This window comes from Leuciscus leuciscus (genome assembly GCF_965113295.1).
Source record: "Leuciscus leuciscus genome assembly, chromosome: 15".
In the NCBI taxonomy this organism is placed as follows: Eukaryota; Metazoa; Chordata; class Actinopteri; order Cypriniformes; family Leuciscidae; genus Leuciscus; species Leuciscus leuciscus.
In genome coordinates, this window is record NC_138739.1 from 41,188,011 (window position 1) to 41,198,942 (window position 10,932).

The 10,932-nt window shown below is 38.6% G+C and overlaps 1 protein-coding gene across 2 annotated transcripts in view; it reads left to right on the forward strand.

Moving 5' to 3' along the window:
- Nucleotides 1–10,932, forward strand: part of mark1 (MAP/microtubule affinity-regulating kinase 1) — a 63,503-nt gene that overhangs the window by 11,264 nt on the left and 41,307 nt on the right. For both annotated transcript variants that reach the window (XM_082139724.1, XM_082139725.1), the window contains exon 2: nt 9,250–9,453. In XM_082139724.1, coding sequence (XP_081995850.1) covers nt 9,250–9,453 — 204 coding nt within the window. The remainder of the gene's footprint in view (nt 1–9,249; nt 9,454–10,932) is intronic.

The following is a 10,932-nucleotide window of genomic DNA, read 5'->3' on the forward strand; positions in this document are numbered from 1 at the left end:
AAGAGCGATCAACCATAACTTCAAGAGGGAAGGATTATAAATTGGGAATTCGTGAAAACTCACCACTCCCGGATGAGTTTGCGCGAGCATACGAAATTGTTTTCTTTTACGTCGGTTTAAACATCCTGGATAAGCGCAAATTAGAACCATTTCGATTAGCCGTCTTACCTACAATCTCTGTTCTGTGTAAACAATGAGTGACGTACACGCGCGAGAGATTATTTCCGGCGCTTGCGCAGATCGAAGCGCCCGCGCCCTCTGACCTTTTCCGTCGCTTTCCGGCGCTTGCGCAGACCGAAGCACCCGCGTCCTATGATCATTTGGGTGTGTGTGTTTACAAGAGGACAAAAACTATATAAATACTGTTCGTTTTCTCACACAAACCGCTCGTTTCGTGTCTTAAGCCATCAATGTGTACTTACGACGGGGAATTGTTTAATTTGGACGATGGGGAATTGTTTAATTTGGACTTTGTGCATGCTGTTTTGAGACAGTGACCATAGACCTGCATTATATGACTGACAGACAAGAACGGTTTGACCTAAAAATATCAAAATTGAAACTACTCCGGAAAAAAAGACACCTACATCTTGGATGCCTTTGAGGTAAGCTAAAACATACCAAAAATTAATTTCAAAGTGAACTATCCCTTTAAGTGCACTTTCTTGACTATGGGTCCTATCACACACGCGGAGCAATGCAGCTCCAGGGATGACACAAGTGTTCTGCTAGTCTCAGCCCGACGCAGTTTTCATTTTCATTGTTTAAATAGCAAATGCATTTGCGCTCGTCTGTGCCTCATGGGCTGCTGGTCTGAAACCAGGTGTGTGTTCTGGCGCATTGTTGGAGCGTTGCTATTATGAGGAACTGAAATAGACTGAGCCATTGACCAACTGAAACCTGCTCTAAAGTCAAGCAATATTTTTTTGTTATTTAAAGAGCGCGTTAGTAATATGCGCCTATAGGCGGGTCCACAACGCGCGTACACTGCTTATTACACACACACTCTGCTTATCACACACACCCTCTGCATATTACACACACAGGGATGTACAGAAGCACACAAACTTGCCAAGTATGAAAAATAACATGATTACAGTGTAAAAGATTATTATTGTGTACAGAAAGATATGTTGGAATCAGGCTTGTCCTGTAGATGGTCTCGCTTTAACCTCACACACACACACACACACACAGCTTTAACCTCGCGCAAAAGCAGATAAGTTTCGTCTCTGGAGACGCGTTCAGTTTTTCCGCTTGCAAATTCCTCCATGTTAATAGCGAATCCGCCGTGGCACGAGCGCAACTGGCTTTTAAAGGGAATAGAAGATGAGACTCTGATCCCACGTTACGCCCAAAACACACCCATTACTCATTAAGAGAATAGTGACAACACTTTTAGACCTTGCACCGGGAGCGCCGACCATTTTTCCTGTCGTTAAACTAGCAAACGTGGATACCTCGATACAAACTAGCGATACCTCGCTGACTCACCACTAAGTGCACTTAATCGTTAAAATCGGGCCCTTAGTTTCTAAACACACTTCAGTACACTTTCAAAAAGTGCACTTTGTAATAATGTCACATTAAAAAGACTATACTAAAGCACATGTAAAGTACTTGATTATAATTTTAACCATCGTGAATTGTTTGATATTACTAGAGATACACCGATTGCAATTATATTGGCCATTCCGATTTCCGATTTTTTTTGTAAAGTGTGACCTGCCGATTCCCATTTTTCTTTCATAGAGCAAAACTTGACAGCATATACAAACAATAATTTACCTTTCTTCAATGCAACATTTTATTTTCATAAAAAACTATTAAAAAGACAGTAATAAAATAAGAACAAATAAATACATTTCAAACAACAGCGCAAATAAATGCAATAGAATAAAGAGAGAAAATGAAATAAACACGACTTTAAGTTTTTCAGGTGGGAATTCCGGTAAGAAATACTATTGAAATTAAAGTAATCAAATGTACAATAACACTGGATAGTCTTCATTGTAAAAATTAAATACAGATTAATGCTTACAATTAAAGTTACAAAAGTTATTCAGCCAAGAGCAGAGAGTGATATTATTTGTCTTTTGTTCTTTTATTAACATGACAGACATCAGCAGGTTTATTAGGCTGCTGTCACTTTAAGAGTTTATGCACGGATCCAATATACTGTTACACAGCTTGCGTTATCTTTCTCAACTAATTAGGTTCCAAAACTGACTGTGTTTAACTGAATACTCACCAAGACGGGCATTTTGACATCATTCTGTGTGTACTTGGCCGTTTAAGCGCAGTAAGCCACTCATTTTGGTACTTGTCACTCACAAGCTGTTTGAGAGGCGCTTTTGAGGTGAGTGCGAAAGCTGCGGGAATTAGTAAAATTATACGCAACACAAGCACTATTTAACCAGAGCGTATAGTATTCTAGTGTACATATACTAATGATTCAAGAGCAGTATTTACAGAGCGGTTGAGTTGGGCCTGTATATTAGCCTCCTGAAAGTGCAAAATCTGCTCCTGGGCAGCGTTCAGTATCATGTGTTTGGATCATTCGATACCTCGCTGACTCACCACTTACACTGAATGCTGATTGTCAAGGCCTGCATTGGGCTCTCTGCCATTGGGCTGAAAACGCAAGATAATGTGGATCCTAGTTTCGTTTCTCGAGGCTTTAGGAGTGACTTATTCCACAAACCTCACGGTCTGAATGGTGCTGGTGTAAAAATAAGGGTTAGGAGTCAGATTTGGCTGCAGTGTTGAAGTTTTCTCAGGACGAGCAGAGGGAGACGCCAGATTTGAAGTGTTAAAGACACTTTTTTCGTGTTGAGTTTGCTCAGGGAGACGCCAGATCTCTGCTGACTGAAAGCTGTCATTGCTGTTATTTTGGGCTGCCAGATTCCTCCCTGGCTTTAGGTTGTCTTTTATCAAAGCTCTGCATGCATGTTTTAATATCTTCCTTTTGAGAATAAATGGTTGCATTTTGCAATGCTGAATTCTGCTTGCATTGATGTCAAGACATCCCGAAGACCTGCCAGTGCAACCAACATGCAGAGAAACCCCCCCCCCCATAAAACAGGAAATGATGTCATAGAGAGGACCCAGGAGACCCTCATGATTGTGTGTCAAGATCAAAAAACATCTTAGATAATTTGAGGTTTTTATGACAAGGAAAGGCTGTACAATGTCATGTGGTGCGACTCTTCGAAAGTTTAATATTTATGAATTAGGAATTCATGTTATTTAAAAAAAAAAAAACGTTCTGACTTGAAAAATATGCTTAGAAACCTTTATGAAAGTAATGATTAGGATGGGTACTCTAATGTGTATTCAAGATGTAAGGAAAATATGTTTTGCTTTTGTTGCTGCAAATAAAATTATATCACTGAATAAGAGATAAACATTTCCAATTGTCTTTGATGAGGACTTGCAAAGGGACTGAAAATTGGTAAATTTCCAGAAACCTTCTGAAAGTTTCCAAAAAATCCTGGAAAGTTTACAAAAATTCGGGAAAGTTTCTTGAAACTTTGCAACCCTACTTTACATTATATTTAATGACATAAAAGTTACCTCGGTTATATGGTTTCAAAAGTTATTTATGAAACCCACATGAATACAAAGAGTACATTTTTAGGAACTTGACACTAGATATTTCTATTTTTTTACTCTTTTTTTTTTTTTAAGTTATACTGTATCGACAGCTTTGTGGAATAATATCGTACCAAAAATACAATTATTTTGACTTTGTGCATGAAAAATCCCTGCTAAAAGATGATTTGGACAACTTTACAGCTCAAACAATACATGCTTTTTTGCTGAATAAATGAGTCAAATTTAACGAAATATTCTATGCTTCACATTTACGCTTTTAAACCATCCCATAGACCATCATTACTGTAAACTGGGATGAGTGGAAACTAACATCATGCCACAAATGCTGTTAATAAAGCTTGAATAGTGTTGAACACTTGACATTCATGCCCTTAAACTGCCCTTCATTGTGAGGCGGTGAAGACGGCGTATATTGACCAGGGTAAATGGATGAGATGTTTATTGGGTTTCCTTAAAGTCGCTGTGTGTCACGAGGAACAATAGAGGAGACACAGTGAAAGTAAGACCACGAGGGACGGACTTTAGCGTTAGAGTTTTATTGTGTTATAAGACACAGGTCATCCTCAGTTCACCAAAGTCACAGGATGTTACTGTACTAGTGACTCAGCAATTATTCACAACAGACTCTTCCAGTCACTGATTTCTGGACACTCTTCAGTTCAGTCAGCTTGTCTTGAAAGTCCTAACATTGTGTTCCTGGTCAGGGTAATGTTTTTAGTAGTTTGTGTTAGGGATGGGTTTGTGAAATTCCCCTTACCTGTTTTGTAAATGCGTGTTATAGGTCTTATTGTAAATGATTCATCCATATTTTTGACCTTGCAATGTTTTATCTAAACATCATGAAAGTAATCGAACTGGACCGTCCAGTGAAAACGACAGACTTCTTTCAGGTCACGCATTGCAGGACTTCTCCCATCTTTAAGTGTGTTTAAACAGGGTGGCCGCGGGTCCTTAAAAAGTCTTAAAATGTCTTAAATAAAGTTTTCCTAAAAAAAGGCCTTAAAAAGTCTTAAAATGTCTTAAATTCAGATTCGATAGGTCTTAAATATTTCTGGTCACGTTACCGCTAAAATTTCTCCAGTCTGACGGACCTAATATCCGTCAAATAACAAGTGAAGCATCGAATCGCGAGAATGATTCAGATTTTATTACATAAACAGCTATTGATAATGATAATGTAGGCTTTTTCTGGTAACGCTGTTGAGGCTCGCGCTGCTTGTCTCTGTGATAGATTTTATAGGAAGAAATCAAAACAAATGAGCATAAGTTAACGGCAAACAAAAAAACTCCCAGAAGAAACATACTGAGGTAAAAATACACTCTCGCGTTTCGGGAGTCGGGATAGACGGAATTGTCACTTGCATAATCGGGCCAGCATTGCATCATAAGTAACTTTACCATTTGCACGTCTTTTAAAGTTTTACCTGATTAAACATTCACGCGATTTGAAACTATTCAGTACTTGCGCGCTGTCTGAGAGAGATGGGTTTTTTTCTGCACACATACATAGAGTAAAGCCGCCTCACAAACAGCTCGTGGGTAACAAAAGTTATTTTTCGTGGATTTTATCGCTTTAACAGTCAAAAACATGCGAAAATGATGTCAATTTCGGTCTTGGTGAGTATCCTCTAAACACAGTCGGTTATGTCTTAAATAAGCATAAATCGCACGTGACCGTATAATGAACACAGGATCCGTGCACTAGCTCTTAAAGGGACAGCAGCCATATGTGTCTGTCATTCATTTGGTTGTCAAAACAACAAACCATAGCTTTCATTTTAAGGAATCAGGATTAATAGCCTATGTATTTAATTTAGTCAGGACTAAAATACTACCCAGTGTTATTTTACATTTGATTACTTTATTCAGTCTCTGTAGTATTTCTGAATACTAGTGTTAGACCTAAGCAAAAACTTTTCTCTTTATTTCTCTTTATTGGTATCTTTATTCTATTGTATTTATTTGTGCTACTTTTTTCAATTTAATTCAAAGATTGAAATCAAGCTTCCTTGTGTTGTGTAAATTCTTAAGACCAAAATTACCCCATTGTAAAAATGCAATGAGTGAGCATACATTTAGGCCAGATACATGTAATAAATAAAAGAAAAAGTCTAAACTCCCCCCTCAAATTAAAAATCTAATACGCATGTAATATAATATGTATTTCCATCACAGGTTTGGTCTTAAATTTCATTCAAAGTGGCATTAAAAAGGTCTTAAAAAGTCTTAAATTTTACTTGTTTATATCTGTAGACACCCTGTTAAACCAAGCGGCAACCTTCCCGTCTCTCTCTCTTGAATCCAACACTGAAGTGACTTAAACTGCAGTTCATCGACTGGCCACTAGAGGCTCCAAAAGAGATTCAATCCCATAAACCCCCATGTTAAAATGCCCAACTTTACAGCAGAAAAAAACATGTTTACCGACTGGTACATAAAGTGGTTTTGGTCTATATAGCTAATGTTGCCCTTCATGACGACTGAGGGGGGTGATTTTTTTTATCACTCATCCGTTTAAATTATATTAAGTCTTAAAGCTCTGCATAATTAAGGGCGTGGCCACTTGAGTGACAGGTGGATTGCCGCTGCTTCACTACTAGCCGTTTGTCTGCTGTCTGTTAGCGGCACGTCACCTCAGCTAATCCGCCTCTTTGCCCACTTTCGTTTATCCGCGAGTGACGCTGCCAGGATGGCGACGGCCGGCTCCGCCCACTTTGGCCTTCAAAAATGCTCTTCAGAAAGCATCCATACGTCCATATTTGTTTTCAGTCTACGGTTTAAACCAAGCTCATGTTCGTCTGCCTCCACTTCTGAGGGCCACGCCCACATCTCAACATATAACGTAGTCCCGCTCTAATGCAGTCTTACTGTTTGCTGAATTGCGCGATTTGCTTGATCGAAAGAGAACTCAATTCAGTACTCGATTAGTTTTTATTACTGATTTTTAATGTGTTTTTAATAATTGTTTGTAGATTTTTTACTTGCATTAGTTAGCCTGATATGAGTTTTTGCTGTGGTATCGAAATTGGTTATTATGAGATGCAACTTCTCTGTTTCAGCATATTAACAACAGCATGCTTTAAAGTCAAGTGTATATATATTGCGCTTTTCACAATACACTTTTCAAAGCAGCGTTACAGAAATAACAGGATGTTAATGTTCATCTTAATATCTTCAAAGCTGCATTTAGCTTTGAGAGGGGGACAGTAATATAGTTTACATTTTAAAGTACTCTATTTCATGTAGTCTTAAAGTTCCTCAACCGGTTAAACTTCCCATTATTTGGCTATTTTGGATTTTGATGACTTTCAGGTCAGGATATAAAACAATATGTAGCTAATATTAGCTCATTGTTGGTTTCATCCAGCGATAGTGTGGAAGTAGTGGTTTCTGAGGCTTTGACGGACTAGTGTGTGTCTGGATCCTTCAGCAGAAATAAAGTAAAGAGCATTGAAGAGTTTAGACATACACACACACACACAATATTTCCAATATTTACTGTACATTGATGATGTAATGATGACTTGTTTGTTATTTAGTATATCACTATAGTGAGCTGCATGGTTTGAAGAGTCATTTGATTTTGTGTTTTATACACAAATACTTATTTGTATTTATTTATTTTTAAATGATGTCAATCTGACTGTACATTATCTCTTAGTTAACATGTTCACAATGGGTTTTGTTTCTCAATGAAGTGAATAAGTCTGTATATTCAGAGGAGTTTATCACGACAGCATGTGAAGGACTGGATTGCACTTCGCTTTTCAGAGGAAGGAGAGAAGTTTTGTGCCCTTGCATCTGATTTTAATGTGAGCAGGTCTTGATTTTCCTTAATTCCTATTTTATTGATTGTTTTATTGGAGATGGGAAGTCATTTTCTACAAGGCCTTTCCATTCTTAGCTTAACCAATCATATAGTTTCATGACTTTGAAACAGAGGGCTTTTATGATGGCCGAATCATATCAGATTTCGTCTGGTAGACACAGTCTCAGGTAATGAAGCTTCGCTCGTATGGACCCAGCGCTGGTAATGGATTCTGGTGTAAGTGCTCTCTGTGGTTTGGGATGAAGGTCTTCCACTTTATCCAGGAGCTTCTTTATATTTCTGATATAGATCTCCGCTGTGGTCTAGCTGAAGTTAACTAGCTCCCGCGCCTATTTCGTCATGTTGATGTCGCTGTTTGACTGAGCTCAAAGAGTCAATAACCGAGCCAATTAACAGCATGAAAGTTGCTGTGAAACGGAAGTGTTTCCTTCCCTATTGTGACGAATATCTGAGTGAAACGGCCTTATGAATAAGAACAAATGTGGGCGGGGCTTGATTTTGTCTGTGGGGAATTGATTGGATGGTTGTGGTTTGCTATTGGTGGATCTCATGTGATTGACAGGTTATAGCCCCGCCCCCGTCATCAGAGAAGAGAAGAGCTGTCAAATTGGGCAGGGCTTGCTTTGTTTTGTTTAACAATAAAGTTCTATTTTTGACAAATGTAAAGGCCCAATGAAATGCTCAGGCTGACGAAAATATGCAAATACACTCCTGTACAGTAGAGGGCGCCGCTCAGACAAACCAGGAGAAGAAAGACTTAAAAAACACTTACTTCAAAAAATAATAAATGAATAAAAAAATAAACATCAGTGTGATGTTTATCTAAAGTAATTTTTGCATATTAGTATGGTTGAAATGTATCATCGAAGGTCAGCAGCAAAGACATTGGTTAATAAAGTAAGATTAAATACATAAAGTATTTAACATTTAATGATTGCAGGATTGCGTTAAACTCGTCAAACATTTCTTGGAAAGATTTAAAGATGGTTTTAGAAGAACGTGAAAACTTATGAGGATTTTTAATAAAAAAAAATGCGTATTTCATGTTTTTTATTTTAAAAATATAAAAGAAATGACTAAATTAAAGCTATTTTACAAATAAATAATAAATATATTAGGAATAAAGATAATATATTATGTAAAGATACTAAACTATGAAAGTGCAATATCTATAGTACAGTTTTACAATAATATAACAATCATTTTACTGGGAAAAATAACATAAATGGGTTCTTTTTCTCAGCCATAATTTGATGTATGACTTCTACTCATAGTTATTTTGTTTATTTTCGTCCATAAACTCAAAACCAAAGCAAACAAAAAAATAAAACAAAAGTCTGTATATATATAATCAACTAAATAAATGAACCAAACAACCCATAGTGACCAGAAAGAAGTCGGCAGAAGCTTCTGGATGTTCATTCTCAGTCTCTCAGTAACTTATTAATTATGAATTATGAATTTGTCCACCTGATAAGCATCTCAAAAACAGAATATGGCCATTCAACAATATCTTACCAACAGCTCCGCAACAAATTATTCATTCAACAAAATTCAAAGAATATAAGCTTCCTTTAAGCATTCTTACGTTTCCGATTCACATTGTCATCAGTGTCGTAACAGACAATAGCACGCCTGTATACTGAATACAAAAATAATATTTACATTTATGTTTGAGTCACTGACCGCGTGTAAATATTTATTGGCGAAAAAGCTGTAAAATCGGTCAAATAAATTTTCTTTCTTTTCAAATTTTTTCCCACTTGTACTTTGTATTGAACACCCTGTCCTTCCTCTTCCAGCACACGTCTGTGGACGGCTATGCGGACACACCAGCCCCCCCCACCAAATCAGCGAGCCGCCAGAGTCTCCCGCGCTGCAGGAACTCGGTGGCGTCCATCACGGACGAGCAGCCTCACATCGGGAACTACAGACTGCTCAAAACCATCGGCAAAGGGAACTTTGCCAAAGTCAAACTAGCCCGCCATGTTTTAACAGGAAGAGAGGTGAGCGGATCCGGATGTCTAGATGCATATTTTAGGTAATGTGTAAGCTTTAAGGGGTCATCGGATGCCCATTTTCCACAAGTCGGTATGATTCTTTAGGATGTTCATGTAAAGTTTGTAACATACTTTGGTTAAAATTCCTCAATGGTTGTGTAAAACAACACCCTTTACCTCCTCAAAAACAGCTCTGCTCACAGCGACCCGTTTCAGTGCGTGTCTCTTTAAATGATAATGAGCGACTGCTCACCACACCCCTCTCTTCCATGGGGGGTGTCGATTGGCTGAGGGCAGAAATATGCTAATACGGGAAATATGCTAATACAGATCAGTCTGTCAGTGGTCGTGGGCGGAGCATGAGCATTATGGCATTGATTATGGCTTGATTATTGAGAGTGTTTAGACTTTTTGAGGATTAAATAAAAGGAGTGAATGGATTTTTTTCATTGTTTGGTGGTTGTGTGTCCACACTCTGCAAAGACACATTTATATGCAAACACCATATAAAAGTTAATTTTGCATCCGATGACCCCTTTAACTTACACTAATTTTGCATTGCCAGACTTATGACTGTTACCATGCATTTTGGTGCACTTTCCATCTGATTCTGTACAGGAGCCGCCCACTTAAACGCTAATTATACTTCGGCCAGGATGGTGCATGTAACGTAATGTTTGTCATCCGGAGGGTGTGCGGACGCCCGCGTGTAGCCCAGTTTCGGGCCGGACACATACGGACACATGTGGAAGGTCAATGTTAAAGACCCACTGAAGTGCCTTGGAACGCGCAGCTTTGTTTGATGCGTTGACGTGATTTCCACTGAAACAGGAAGCTGAGGCGGGACATATTGAGTGGCACCTCCCCCTTTTCAAACAGCCAATAGCGTTTAGTTTCCCTCACAGACTGCAGTCGTACTTGACAGCACATACTTGAGCGCGGATGATACGCTGGATTCAATAGTAGAAGTGTGAATAAATTCTAGCCATTTCATTCTTAATCAACGTACGGTTGGAAAACGGGATAAAACTCGTTCGTTTGAGCAACCGAACACACACTTCCACACTCATATTACTCGGCCAGGTGGTGTTTATAGCACAAGGGGGCGGAGCTTTAGATTATAGAGAGCATTTGATTGGACAGAAGATGTGATGAGAAGCTGAAGTCCGCGATGACGTCATAAAAATCCCTGATCCAGTTTAGCGGAAGTGAGAGACTTAATGCTTATATCTCCTAAATGCGGATGTTGTCATTGTTTTGGATCAAACCGGCTTATTCTTATAAAACGCAGCGATCATCACAGGCACTTTTTACCCAGCCGTCCAATCACAGTGGAGGAGGGGCGGGACTAATACCACACCGACCAACCGCCACATTCTGCTTGTACAACGTCAACAGACGACAGCAACAAGCATAATAACGGGACGAAATCATTTAAAACGAGAGCCAGAGAAAATTTAAACATTTAAAGCGCGAACCACAGTT